Raw genomic sequence first — 15,342 nt, 5'->3', positions numbered from 1 at the left:
GATAATTAAGATGTGATTCAACATTGATTTTTGGTGATGATTAAGATGTGATTTAACATTGATTTTTGGTGATGATTAACATGTGATTTAACATTGATTTTTGGTGATAATTAAGATGTGATTCAACATTGATTTTTGTGATAATTAAGATGTGATTCAACATTGATTTTTGGTGATGATTAAGATGTGATTTAACATTGATTTTTGTGATAATTAAGATGTGATTCAACATTGATTTTTGGTGATAATTAAGATGTGATTTAACATTGATTTTTGTGATAATTAAGATGTGATTTAACATTGATTGTTAGGTGATAATTAAGATGTGATTCAACATTGATTTTTGGTGATGATTAACATGTGATTTAACATTGATTTTTGGTGATAATTAAGATATGATTCAACATTGATTTTTGGTGATAATTAAGATGTGATTCAACATTGATTTTTGGTGATAATTAAGATGTGATTTAACATTGATTTTTGGTGATAATTAAGATATGATTTAACATTGATTTTTGGTGATAATTAAGATGTGATTCAACATTGATTTTTGGTGATAATTAAGATGTGATTTAACATTGATTTTTGGTGATAATTAAGATGTGATTTAACATTGATTTTTGGTGATAATTAAGATGTGATTTAACATTGATTTTTGGTGATAATTAAGATGTGATTTAACATTGATTTTTGGTGATGATTAAGATGTGATTTAACATTGATTTTTGGTGATGATTAACATGTGATTTAACATTGATTTTTGGTGATAATTAAGATGTGATTTAACATTGATTTTTGGTGATAATTAAGATGTGATTTAACATTGATTTTTGGTGATGATTAACATGTGATTTAACATTGATTTTTGGTGATAATTAACATGACGAATTCCGTATTTCCACCACTGCTCACAATGCTCTTCAGTGGCTTTATAACAAACTGTAAATGCATTCTCTCGGGGCCTCTGTGGCCTCCCTTGAAATCCAGAGAAAACTGATAGATATTACATCACGGTCCTGTTGAACTTTTCCTGAAATTAATACCCATCTGAAATTCACACAAACTCTACGGAATGAATACCCATAAGCATATACAATCCAGTCAGCTATAGACCAGATCATTCCAGTGTTGATCAAGATTGGAAACTGGACTCTGGGAATTTAATATTAATGTACTTGTGGACAAGAATGTGCTGAGAAAGTAAAAGAAATTGTATAAAACATTGATTTACAATACGGGTATGATGGTAACTATATTGCAGATTTACAGACATTATCAATGATGGTAATTTTCTATGAATAATATATTGCTATCTCCTATTCTTTTTATAAAAGAAGAACGAGAAAACTTGGGGGGAAATCGCTCTTGGTACAAATTGGACACGTAGAGTCAGAAGCAAATGTAAATCTGCAGCTCACTCAAGAAACAAGAAAATACATGTTCTTGATTTAAGCAAAGAAAAAATACTGAGACATATAAATTTTAAAACATAGATGGTTTCAGGAAGAAACAAAACCTATATACGTATATAGCTACCATCTACTTAACTATATTCAAAAAAATCTAATTTTCGGGAAATGTTTATGCTTAGCTTTTTATAATGAAATAATAACTGGAATCACTTACAAAAAACACCTGTATACCATCATAGATTGGTAATCGTTCCTAGGCCTGAGTCCCGCTAGGCAATTATTTTGCTCGGGCGCACGATTTCTCTGGAGATGTTCACAAAACTATTAAGGTATTCAAATATATTTTCCCATTTAAGAAATTACATTTATTCTGCTGAGGAACGTTGATCCAACAGACGAACTTTTTCTAACAATGTAGAAAAGAAACCACAGTCATTTTTAAAATTCTATTTCGATGTTTGTGAAATCCTTTGGAAAATTTGGTTTACGGCAAAGGAAACTAATTACAGGATCTAACAAATACTCTCAAGAGAAGATATCGGAAAATCCGAGTCAGATAAAACCTTGCTTGTTAACATTTAGATTTGGGAGACCATTAGAGGATTGAATTTTTATTTTCATCAATGATTTGTTTAAGGGGTACGAATTCAATTTTCTAATAAATGTTTCAAAAATGTAAACTTTTTAAAAGTACAAGTACTTTGTAGCTAGAAATTTTATGGAAAATTTAATGAGCCATCTTGCGAATCTTATCAAGCCAGGGGTTTACGACCTGCTCTTCTAACACGATAATAAGAGTAGCGGATTAGAGGGATAACAATGAGGATGAACCTCATATTCAAGCTATACCGATGTTATATATCAGCTTTTCCCACTAGCAATCTCTCTCCCCGGAAAACTGACCAAATATAAGTCCCCCCTACAAATTCTTACATATTTTATACAATTTTGTAACTTTGTTATTTTTCCTTATGATATCTAATGGTTCACATCTCAGTTCAGTATAGAATTTTAAACTTGGATGGTTTACACTCCATTCCTTACAGATTCTATATGAATATCGTCTAAGAGTTTTGCATAATTTTGAATCCATCCAGTATTTCCATATTCGAGAAATGTCGAATGATGAAAGGTGAAGATGACGAACAGTGATCGATCTCATAACTCCTATAAGCAATACAAAATAGAAAGTTCGGCAAACATGGACCCCTGGACATACCAGAGGTGGGATCAGGTGTCTAGGAGGAGTAAGCATCCCCTTCAGTGATGAGTAACCATTAACAACAACTTTTTGTGTTCTTTCAATTTTAATCCAGCCATAAATACCAACTTAATTCTAGTTTCCTTTGACTCTTGTTTTTCATTTATCCTTATTTTCATTTAAAAGTAAAAGCTGGGAGCAAGTATCAGAGAATTTATGTTTTTATATCAGTATTTTCTAATTACACTAGTATTGACAAATAATGCATGTAATGTTAAAATCAGATGAAGTTTATGATAGTAAGTGATGAAAACGTGAAGATAACGAACAGTGATCAATCTCATACAAATGTAACTAAATCGAGAGTTGGACAAGCATGGACCCCTGGATATACCAGAGGTAGGATCAGGTGCCTATGAAGAGTAAGCATCCCCTGATATTGATAATTCTCATCTATATTTCGGGGATTATAACTCATTATGAAAACTTCATGTGAACTATGAGGATTATCATTATCATTATTTTTTCTCTCTCAATTTTCAAAATAAATGCATCATGATCATCTGCACAAACAAAACTAAATGGATAGTAAGGAAAATAATTTTTGATCGAATAATGTCCCCTACCAACAATTTTTTTTATTTATTCCACCAGTCCACTAATCCTATTTGGCAGTGAATCATTATCCTGTTTAAAGCACACATAGAATAATTTCTCCCATGTAAGTGCTTCTCATAGGATGAATTATCATATTATTGATATACCAGTGGGATCAGGTGCCTAAGAAGAGAAAGCACCCCCTGTCGACCGGTCATACCCGCCGTGAGCCCTATATCTTTACGAGGTAAACGGAATAATCCGTAGTCAAAATCAGTGTGATGTCTATTACTTTACAAGGATGTGTGAGAGTCCAACCTTGTACTATGACATACTGCTAAAAAAAATTCCCACCATATGCATTTGATTTTTCTCAACATCTTTATTATAAAGGGTAGGAAATATCGGGACATTGTCGTGTACGGAGTTAAATGTCGCAGAGTTCATAGTTCCTTAACTTACACGGTAATCCTTTATGTAACAACCAATCAAAGGCTTTGCAGATATCACTAAACACAACCCTTATGTCTTTTCCCTGATCTAGGATTTGACGTCAAAGTATTGTATACATGTATTCCAATAGCTCGATTAAAACACTTGAATCACCTGCCTGAAACCTCGACATTTTGATGAATATAATTGTTCTGATGTTTGAATATTATTTTCTCTTTCTCTCATTTTTACATATAATTGTACAGAGTGTAATAGATATCGGACTATAATTAGTCGGATCTTCAGGATCATCCTTATTCATAAATACTTGTGTGACTTTTGGTTTTCTTTTAGATATCAGGCAAACACCGATTTTCTAATTTTTAAATGAAGTCATAAGATGCAGTAAAAAAAATTCTGTTTAATAAGAAAAATATTCTGAAGTTTTTGTAAATGGTTTTACTAGTCCCTACATTTTGTCAGGAGGGATGGTTTTATCCATTAGTGAGGCTTTTTGTGAATAATTTTCCACAGATTTTCTTACCAGACTAATTACTTTATTTGTTAACTCTCTGTATTGTTCCATTGGGGGGGGGGGGTCTAGCTTTGCTATGTATACGATTTCCCTACCTTATACAGTGGCAGATAGAGCTGTTCCTAAAGCGTTGATCTTTAGGACGAATAGTGACCACATTTTCAAGAACACATGTTTGTTTTATTTTTGCATTTATAGTATTTAAGAATGTACACACCTAACAATTTGATAAGGTTTACACGTTTATAAAATGAAATCAAACACTGTTCATTTAGTTCAATTAAACATATGGAAAGTTGTATAACTTTCTGAATACAATTCTTGTTTTATGAGAGGAGATTTTTGTTGGGTTTCTTTTTATTTTTAATTTTTTGTGTGTGTATGTAATATTTGATTTACAATAGAAGCCCTAATAGTGATTATATTGTTTTTCACAATTACCCCCACCCCCACCCCAGTCTGTTTGCGCGATTTCTCGACAACTATCGAATCCAAATTCTCATTAATGACAGATTTTTTATGTAAGAGAGATTTTTGTGACGTCATTTCTGGTTCTGATTTATCGACGATTTACTGAATTTGAGCAGAGTGGATTTCAGAAGGCATTCACGATACACGTCCAAAATATGTGATGTTGATAAGTGGAAGTGAAGAAGGATGTAGTTTGGATGCCAGGGGCATAGAAATGTTGGAGCTTATTATGACAGGACAATTTGCGAAAATGATTGATACATTTTGACTTATTGAATATGTTGCGAAAAAATTGAGTTATCTAAAGGTCAACCAATCCAGAAGGTTTCAAGATTTCGACTTTTCTCTACAAAGGGAGAAGGAACTGTACTACACGGAAATCTCCATTATATACATGTTATAACGCCCCCTCCCCGAGAATACTACATAGTTCATTGTCAGGCGTGTATTTTTATAGAACTACTGTGCGAGTCTTAAAATGAGATTAATGAAGTACTTTATAGGGTTTTTCCTACAGAAAGTACTTTTCTTAGATGATAACCTCGTAAGTTATTACAAATTGTGTTCAAACTTAATTTTTGTATATATATATATAGATATATAGATAGATAGATAGATAGATAGATATCGTGTTCGAATTTAATTTTTGTATATATATATAGATAGATAGATAGATAGATAGATAGATAGATAGATATGCGCAATGAAATATGTTCAGATCAGTATAGGACTTGTTCGGCGTAATAAGGGTTGTCATGGCTCGCTAAAAGACAAATCGACCTCACTGATAGGTCATACGGGATGTCACTACAATGGGATTAATTCCGTTATTTCAATTAATAAAATACACGTTTATAAAAAGTTTGAAATATTTCAGGGATAAATGATCAGAAACAGCACGAGATGAGGCGGAATATCGACGATTTAAAAGTAGATGTTGTAAGGATCACTTCCAGTTTTATGTATGTGCGGATGATGCAGGAGCCATATTTGTTCTCTCTAGATGTTTTGAATCTTTCAAGCAAAATAATACCATTGATAGACTGTTCCTTTTCTGTCGTTCTATGAGTTAGATTTTTTTCAGTGTCTACTTTGGTATCTGAATTAGAGGGAGAGACCTTGATTGGTTACATTTTCAGCGTGAATTTCTATCGTCACTTCTGCATATCAGATTTGCAAATGTGTATTTTATCAACGGAAATCGGAATTAAAATTATTTGCCAAGTGAGTTTTTAGAAAACCCACCTTGTTATGAAAGATGAGAGACTGGATAGAGATTGGATGGAGGAAGTGTGCAGTTGTAGTGTGTATATCCGGTTGTTTGCGGGGGTCTGTCATTTCTTCAGAATGACGTATCTGTACTAGCTTCTAATGCAAAATTGTCCGAGGTTTGTTTCCTTTTCAATAAATTCAACAACGTCATAAGTTTCCTAAAATACAGACACTTTAGTAAGAGAACAATGTTAATCTGATTTGTTTTGAAATGTCTATTAAACACCCCTAATATCGTGTTATTCAAATAATGCATTTACGAATCGATTTTCACTACCTCATCAACACAAATCAAGATCACTAAATATGATAAAAGACAGATAATTATATTTACCAGATCATTGCCTGTAATAAACCTTTGACATTTTATTGCTTAAAATTCTCGATAAAAACTGTGATATGCAAATGAGCTTTCACCTTTAGAAATAAAACAAACTTAAGAAGTTTGTTAACTCCTCGGCTTTTGAGCACATGGGTCCGAGCAGGGTGATATGAATTTAGTATTTAGTATTTTGGCTAATAATTAAAAACGAATCCCAACGTTTGAAAGTTCCGTCTAAAATTTTTAGGCAAAAAATTCTAACTGTTGTGCAATTTTAAAAAACTGACAATACTCCTAGATATTCTTTTAAACTCTAAAATTCTATACAATGATATTTTTCCGTATATTGAATACAAAAAGGGCATTTTTATTTTCCGTACACAGCTTATACATTTTCAACATGTACAGGTATCTATATTGCAAGAAGACAGGAGTATGTATTAAGATGTAATGATTGATTGGTATCGCTTATCATGATATGTTGTGTAAATCGTGAATAATCTTTTAGTGTAAATGGCCATGGTCAATAAGAAGCATAGCTTTTCTTTATAAATTCATAAACCCCCTTCCAATTAGAAATGAAAATATACTTGTAAAATAAAATGCAAATACTACAAAACTCGGGCGTGAATGTCTTTAATTAACAAACTATAAATGTCTAATTTGTTTTAATTGTAGGTGATCTATAGACGGGATGTTTTCTGCACAATCGATGGGACAAATTGCCACTCTGATCCCATTGTTTTCAAATCCCCATGAAACAAACAAGTTGTCCTTTTCTTCGTTTTACATCATAAAAGAGATCATATTCACTCCAGCCTAACAGTAAGAGAGAATATGCAACCCGGGAGCCCTGAATCTCCAGTCAGGTGCTTTAACCCGGGAGCCCTGAATCTCCAGTCAGGTGCTCTAACCCGGGAGCCCTGAATCTCCAGTCAGGTGCTCTACCAGTTGAGCTACCTTACCACCAACGATTGAACTCGTCTGACCTCCACAATGTACTGCTTCCATTTAGGTTTATATTCATCCAAGATAATGTTTCTGCTCTCATTGAAATAGTGCAATTAATAAAGTTGATAGCAAATATCGCCCCTGACATCATCTGAGTAACTTCATCTATGCCTTCACACTCCGTCATGTCTATTAAAGCAGGCATCGTGTTCATCAATTGACAATGAGGAACGAGTTAGAAAAGGTTTATTCATAAGAATGATGAAAGGAGTTCAATGGGTTTATTGTCGAGTGATTAACACCGCAGAAAAAATGTCCACCAATATTAAATGCTTATCCAGCTTGAACAGAAGCCATTAAATGTACTTTGAATCGTAAAAGTCGGTATTAATGTCCTCAGATGGAGTACAAAGCTTCCGACGTATCAGATTTATTGTGAAATACTCTGAAGTACAACTGACGTTCCCAGTAAATGCAGGATTTCAACCACGCCTCGATTCCCAGAGAATTGCGGAGAGATCAATCAAAGAACTGATAGTAACGATGGGATTGATTTTTTTGTCAAACCAACAGTAGTGTGTTTGATCTGTTTTGTTGCATCAAGGGATTTGTCACTAGGCGATAATGAGGAATACGTGTAATCAAAATAATTATAACTAGTTAATATTAATCTCTATAAGACTATCCATCCAAATCGCATTGGTTGCCATGATAAAGTCGAAATAGGATATACATTGTATAAACGGTCATTGTGACAAATTTCTGTCAAATAAACATAATTCTAATTAATCACAGCATATGAGGAGGTTAATGTTGATGCAAAGCATCAAATCGGTTTTTACAATATTTCCAAGGATAAACACAGAAATTGTAATATGAAAATGGAAAGAAAAGAAACAATTTAATTTGATCACTCACTTTATGGGGAAAAACCCATCAATTTTATCATTTATGCACGAACATTTTGGGTGGAGTTTTTTAAATCTTAAGCGTATGAAGTAAAATTCAAACATGTAAATTGGAAATGTCCATTGCACTAGATAAACCCAATCACAATGAAATACAAAATGTAATATTGCATAGAGGAAGACTTTTAAATGCGTGTTTGAATTGTTGCGCACGTGAATTGCATGAACGATATCTTTAATTGAAATGAATTAAAAATTTTGAATAATTGCGTGCATTACATTAGTTATGTTATATTTATCGATATTGTAATAGACAGGTCTTTCTTAACAAATTTTCTTCTGTGTTTGGGAAGGGGGTGGCCTTTAGATACATATTTTGTCCATTAGATCTATAGTTGCACAACAGAATGTGAAATTCCAATTTAAAGGGAAAACTGTACATTTACTGTATATAGTGGAAAGCTATAATGCCATTGTTGAATTGTCATGGTTTATTATTGTTCTTTGACTGCGTTGGTTCAGAGATTGTTTTTTTTTTTTGGGGGGGGAGGGGTTGTTTTTGTTGTTGTATATAAACACGAGGTCCAGCTGTATTTTATTTTCCACATGTTTTCTATGAATGAAATGCATCCTACAGTTCACAATCAATGACTATTAATTAGTACACTTACCTGTGTGAAATATCCCATAGATTGTTTGGTCTATATCCTATGTTTAATTCATATATCCTACACATGTTTATCTCAGGTGCACACAGAGTTAAGTACATAGAGGCTGTCATTGTATGACATCATCAACAGTGAAGTTGGCGCATTAATTCAAAGTGATACAAACTTACCTTATGGCTACTATGTGTTGTTGTTTCATTTAGAATTCACATAGATGATAAGATTTAGTCAATATGATTCAGTCTTTAATTGTTGTTATCATTACAGTCCCATTTTATTGTTACATAATTTGGAACTATTTTGTGCATGCCCAAGGATACATTTTCTTCCTTGTTAGTAGTGAAGTCACAAAATATAGTGCAGTGAATTCAGCATCTATTTGAATCAATTAACTAGGCAAGTTATTCAATTATTTTTATTGAATCAATTAAGTTTACTTGCATATCATTTTTGTATAAAGATGACAGTGTTTATTGCATGATTTAAGATAGGTTTTTCTGTCAGGAATTGTCAGGGAAATTGAGTAATTTGATTGGCTAATTCCTAGCTGCTGAAACTATATTAGGGAGGAAGAAGCTCATTTTAGTTAGATAGCTGTCTTAAGCACATCAGTGTCAGGACAAAATTTGAGAGAAACTTAGGTACAAAAATGAATTTGTAATTTGTACATGTAAAAGGGGCTTCGTTGAATGAGATGTATATAAGTAATATAATTATCAATCTTCAAAAAATGATGAATATGGGCCTAGTCAAAACTATTCTGAGTATAACTAACACTGAACACCTATACAATTTTATGCTGATCACGCAACTTTTTGGCTTGCCGGAAAGGCCCGAGAATATGCGATCGTTCTTGGCACTTCGTTCTGGAAATTTCCAAAAGGCTGATTCAAGACAAAAGTCACGCATTGAAGAAACGAAGTTGTCAGGAATGTTTTATTCATTCAACAATTATCAATTTTTTTCTTCTGTAAGATCAAAATCAAGCATCGATAATCAATCGATTTAGTTCATATCGTGTTATCTTTAAAAACAAAACAACAACACCAAAACTGGTTTACATGTAGATCCGCCACTAGGACTTCATTTGTCAAACCGGCGTACGCCGAATGCGCCGCTTGACCTTTGGTTACCCGGCTTGTTGCTTCATTTGTCCGGGAAAGGTTCGCCGGCGTACGCCGATCTTGCCGGTTTAGAAAGACCGGCGTGGAATTCGTCGATTTTTCAAGAATGGCGGAAAGCTCACGGTAAGATGATGCTATGAGATGAAAAAATGTAGATATTTGTTAATAGATCGGCATGTTCATTGATTGAATGCATTGATTAAATAAATGTTCATTCGTAGCTTTAATATAACGTTTAATTCCTCTATACTGCACAACTTTGCTCATATGCGAAGTATACCGAGGTTGCACAATGCATTACTTATCATGCTGGCAGATAAAAAGAAATTGTTAAGAAACTACGAAAAAATCTGTGTTTCGTTGTAACAACAACATGTTCATCCATGTTTGTTTCACGCCGGTTTACTTCATTTGCCAATTCGCCGTTTTACGCCGGTCATATGACCGGCGCATTTCGGCGTACGCCGATCTTGGACAAATGAAGTCCGCCCATATCAGAAATCGAAAACGAAAGTAGGTTTTAAATTTATTTTACGATATTTACTAATTAAGTAAGATTCTACTATAGCTTATATACGGACTTCACCTCACATATGAAACAATACTAAAGGTGCAAGCAGTAACTCTGGAGCACGCATCTCGGAATTTATTGGCAAAAATTGTTAATTTTAAAGTATAGATTATGATAAGTACGTTATTTGAAGAAAAACTACTAAGTTGATATAAATGCAAAGGCTTAGTAATTCAAGTGTGATTAATTCATCTGCCCATTGAATGAAAGTCAAAGAAAATATACTTTTTAATCATATACACTGTATCGAACAAACTATCATCAGGGGATTTTGTATATTTACAAAGGTTCTTCAAATTTCAGGTCTATTTGGGATGTTTATCACTGGCGGATTTGAGGGGAAACCTCCTCCCTAGAATAAAAGCTTAATGCAATTTTATGTTGTGTTTAGTTTATCAGAATACAATATTTAAAACTTCACAATTTTTATTGAGTAGACATATATATAAAACGCAAATAAAGTTGATCAATTCATTAGAATATATTGTAGGTTTTTAAAGAATATTAAAAAAAACACCACAAAAACCACGCAGTTTCTTAAATTCTAATTTTTAAACTCGCCGTTTATATGCCGGTTCAGGTTTCAATATTGGATGCGTTCGGTTAAAAGTGCAGCAGAACTGAAAATTACCAAGTGTTCCTCAAAATATCTTAAATATATACTGGAACATGTATATCGAGGGAGTTCTGAGAAACCATTATTTAGACGAAAGCTGTACATAATGAATTTATACATATGCAAGGAAGCAAAAAGAAAATGGATTTTTCAAAGTATGGTTGTTGGTCTACATTTTAGTCAAGACGGATTTTCTACAGCACGAATTCATGATGGGTCGATTTCGGCAGATTTATTAGAGAGCGTGTAGTATTACTAAGTTATATTATGTTTATTCGTTTCAAATAACAGAAGTACAGGTCCCCTCATTTTAATTCGACCTGACTGTTGACATGTGGCAGTCAGTTAAATCAACACCCTAAAAGATATAGTCCTCTATTATGATAATGCTATACACGGCAAAGTACTTGTGTCAATCGGAGATCTAGATAATCACCAATCTGTTATCAGGCGATACATTTTCACAACTTCACAGTCCATTTGAGTTACGAAAAATCGGTTGGTCGAGTCCTCGATACCAACAGCGTACGGGTTCCTGATCCCACTTTTTGAATGAAGCAGCAGCTTCACAAGGCTACCGCTGGGCCGCACTTGGTGGACATTGTTGGAATCCATACCACATATGTAAAAGTTTCCCTCTTTATCTTCAGCAAAGCCGCGAGGCGAACGCAGGTCCTTGTCAGAATATTGCATTATTTCGGTGTTGTCTTTCGTGCTTACAAGAGATACCTTATTTGTAAAGGACACTGTACCGTTAGAAGCTCTGTGGGCGTAACGTGTGCCTCGATCTTTGATATCAATGACTCTCTCTAGGACGCCTTCTTTAGACAAGATTCGAACTTCTGTGGAACATGCTATGGTTATTTTGTCCTCTGCAACTTGAATATTGTGACAACCAGCTATGGTCTCTATCGTGTTTTCGCAAAGTTCCATTTCACTTCCATTTTTAAGTGAAATAAATCTTAACTCTGGGCGGTCGGGCATGGTTATTATTAAGACGTTAGGCTCGAAAAGAGCCACTCCCCATGGTTGGAACTCCAATGAAAGTTCAGACACCAAAGTGTCCTGGTTGTTGAAGCATTTTATTTTTTTATTCTTGAAGTCTGTCAATATCAGATTTCCATTCGGAAGAAAGATTCCGCTGGTAAACCATGGATGAAATGTGTCTGAGGAAGACTTCCCCTTAATGTCTCCAAGATGCGTAGCAACCATGTCCTTCATAAATGTAGGAACCGTATTAGTTGGAGATCTGTCAATGTTAATTTTGGCAATGGAATTAACTTTTGTCGTGAAACCTTCTATAGCTTCATTAAACTCTAAATTGTAGTCATGGTGATAGATGTGTCTGCTCTCTGTCTTGATGAACTTTTCATACTCTTTACAAATGTTTTTCAGTTTGTGAGCGGTGACGTACACTTGGTCACTTGAGCCATGAGAGAGGGAAACGGTCAGCACCTTTTGACCATTGTTAATTGCTTCGTGAATGTAGCCAAATTCTCTGCTTTGAATTTCTAGCTTTTCCAATAAAGCCTTGTGCATGATTGAAAAATCCTCTCTAAACCGCTGTTCCATTGCTTCTAAATGCCTCGTTATTTCTGCTCTCAGATTTTGAATTTCAGATATCATGGTGTCTTGCTGTTTTTGTAGTTCTTCCATGTTAGCAGATTGACTTTCTATGACAGAAACAGCTTGGTTGTCGATTTGCTTCATTTTGATGATTAAATTGGTAATGTCTCTGCTGCCCTTGATTTCTTTTGCTGCATCTGTTATAGGAATGACTTGTTTGCACTCACTGTGGTTGTAGGCCACGCAATCCATACAACACAGCTTGTCGTGGTTGTGGCAGATAGCTTCTACGTTCTTACCAGGGTGTAAAGAACAGATTTCCTCTGTTTCGGCGATTTTTCTTGGTTGTTTTCGAATTTCTTCCAATGAAAATACTGCATGTTCCATTAACATTTTGACTCGTTTATGATAAGTTGTACACTGAATGCACAGAGCCTCGCCGCAGTCTCGACACCAAGACACTGCTTCCGTTTCCTCGTCTCCCCTCTTACAGGGATCGCAAAATTTGGCGCGTTGCAGTGAAAGTTTTTCAACTATTGTAATCAGCAAACGATTTCTCGGAAGTAACTTTGGCCAGGCACTTGAGGGAATTTCAGAATCAGCAACATTAACCTTGTGGTTACAAACGGGACAATGATAGTCAGTCAACAGCTTTTCTTCGTCTGTGGAACCAGTTCGAGTTTTCTCTTCGGCCTTTTTCTGAATGTACGACTGTAAACATGTTTCGCAAAATGAATGCACGCAGGGTAAGCATCTTGGCCGGGTTGTCCATTTCGAACATATACGGCACTCCACAATACTCACTTCATCAGAAAGTTCTTCCTTTTCTCTCTGTGTTTCCATGGTACCTACCCCTGAGAATTCAACAACGAGTGTAAAACATGTTAAGTTTCAGAATTGAATATTAACGAACAGACATTCAGTTTAAAGCCATGGTAAAGTCAATATTGAAATTAAACATTGCTCCAATTACTGTCTAGCCTTACGTTTAAGAAACTACTTACCAAATATAGGTAGACTATTGAACGCGAGTAAAACACGGGCAACTTCAACCTGGCGAATGCTCAAGTTGTGAATTCCCTATCTCTTTTGCGGCCTAGGGGTTTAAAAGTTATCGAACCAGAAGATTTTTTCACAAAAGAGAGTTACAAAGTAAAGACCTATAAAATCGATACACCTTCAAATTACTTTAAACTTTTAAATGTTGTACATGTTGCGGTAAATATCTTGATATACTGTACACGTGTACGCGTTCATCAGCAAAATCAGGGGGTGGGCATTTTTATATATACTTGTATACTCAAAGCGCATTTGATGAAATTCGATCAATTTATAAAAAAAAAAAAAAAAAAGATTAAGAAAGAATTTCCGATGTTTATCTATGTATGGGCATTGATTTTTTAACTGTCTACCAAAAATTAAACAGGCGCGTGTCGAATTACCGAAGCTCCATGTTTCCTCATTGCTCGTTCTGGGCGATACACACACTGGTAGGTAAAACTGGGGTAGGGATTTAAAGCTCATTTACAGAACATATAGTCATTAGGCCTTACGTGCAGTGTTTCATATCTTATTGTTGAAAAGTAATATAGCGGTTAAGAAAAGGCGCATTAAAAAAAATATTTGCAATTCCAGGACGGTATTTGCTTATATTGGAAGTATTTTAGGGTGTTCCTCGTTGATACAAATTGAAAGAGTTGAGTTATGATCGAAAGTGAATTTAAAAAACTTATCAGCTCTGTTACGCGAATAAAACATTAGAACAAGTATCTCAGAATGTACAGGGAATCTGGGGTAGACGTCTGTCTAGATATGTAATAGGTCAATGTGCATGTACATGTACTCATATATGTATATTAACAGACAAAGAAACCCCAACCGAAGCATGTGATCTATTTAACGCTATGCAAATAATCAGACTTTCACAGACGCCGAAGCTTTACACCAGTATTGATCGATGGGAATTTAGATTGTTTGCATTATGAGAGTGCTAAAACAATGGAAGCATGGATTAATCAGGATTATATAGACATTATTGTTTTAATGCCCCCCCCCCCCCCCCCCCCCCCCCACCTGTGCAAAATGCCAAAGAATTGAAAGATATCTTGTCTTTCTTTTTTCTTCTTCTTTTTAGAAACAACAAAATGATATAATATCCGATATTCCATGTACACAACTACCTATTTCATGTATAACCCATCACATAGCCCATGTGTCATATATAATATGCTAATCTAACTGCAGGAAATGTAAACGATAGAAGAAGCAATAATTTATTCCACTCTCAGAGAAATAAATCACAAAAATATTTTTATTTATTGAATTACTTTTATTGGAAGAACTTGCATTTTTGCGCCATTTTCAAAAATGATAGAAAATAGTAAATATGACTGCATAGGAGACATATTTCTAGGCCTAAAAAAAATATGTAAAATCCAGGAGCTTAAAGGTGACCCTCAACAGTCCTGCCTCAAAAAGTTGCGCCCCCTAACTGCAATTCCTGGAGCTGTCCCTGATTTGTGAATGAGGTCCATCTTTATTACGTTAAATTGTATCCGGGTTCAAAACAGTGAACATTCGACTTTTACTTCTTTTAAACAATTTTATATTTGTTATAAGGGGTGAAAGTTCGCTTGTGTCGTTGCTGACGAATGGAGTGTACATAAAAAGCAAAGAATGTAATACTTGGTCCT

General features: G+C 34.4%; 2 protein-coding genes across 6 annotated transcripts in view; one reads left to right on the top strand and one right to left on the bottom strand.

Moving 5' to 3' along the window:
• Window positions 1-9,689: 9,689 nt before the first annotated feature.
• On the bottom strand, window positions 9,690-14,321 carry LOC125672471 (transcription intermediary factor 1-beta-like). Its single transcript, XM_056139234.1, has 2 exons — window positions 13,654-14,321; window positions 9,690-13,503 (listed from the first exon to the last, which is right to left on the bottom strand). Exon 2 carries the CDS (start codon window positions 13,490-13,492, stop codon window positions 11,516-11,518), a length of 1,977 nt encoding a protein of 658 aa, XP_055995209.1. The 5' UTR covers window positions 13,493-13,503; window positions 13,654-14,321; the 3' UTR covers window positions 9,690-11,515.
• Window positions 14,322-15,219: 898 nt separating this feature from the next.
• Window positions 15,220-15,342, top strand: part of LOC125672504 (solute carrier family 35 member C2-like) — a 12,892-nt gene continuing 12,769 nt past the window's right edge. For 3 of the 5 annotated variants that reach the window (XM_048908731.2, XM_048908723.2, XM_056139250.1), the window contains exon 1: window positions 15,249-15,327. The gene's annotated coding sequence lies outside the window, so the exon portion shown is untranslated. The other 2 variants (XM_048908724.2, XM_048908725.2) reach the window with 1 other exon arrangement.

The sequence above is a fragment of the Ostrea edulis genome, chromosome 1 (assembly GCF_947568905.1).
Source record: "Ostrea edulis chromosome 1, xbOstEdul1.1, whole genome shotgun sequence".
Lineage (NCBI taxonomy): Eukaryota > Metazoa > Mollusca > Bivalvia > Ostreida > Ostreidae > Ostrea > Ostrea edulis.
This window is presented reverse-complemented; position numbering and strand designations above follow the sequence as displayed.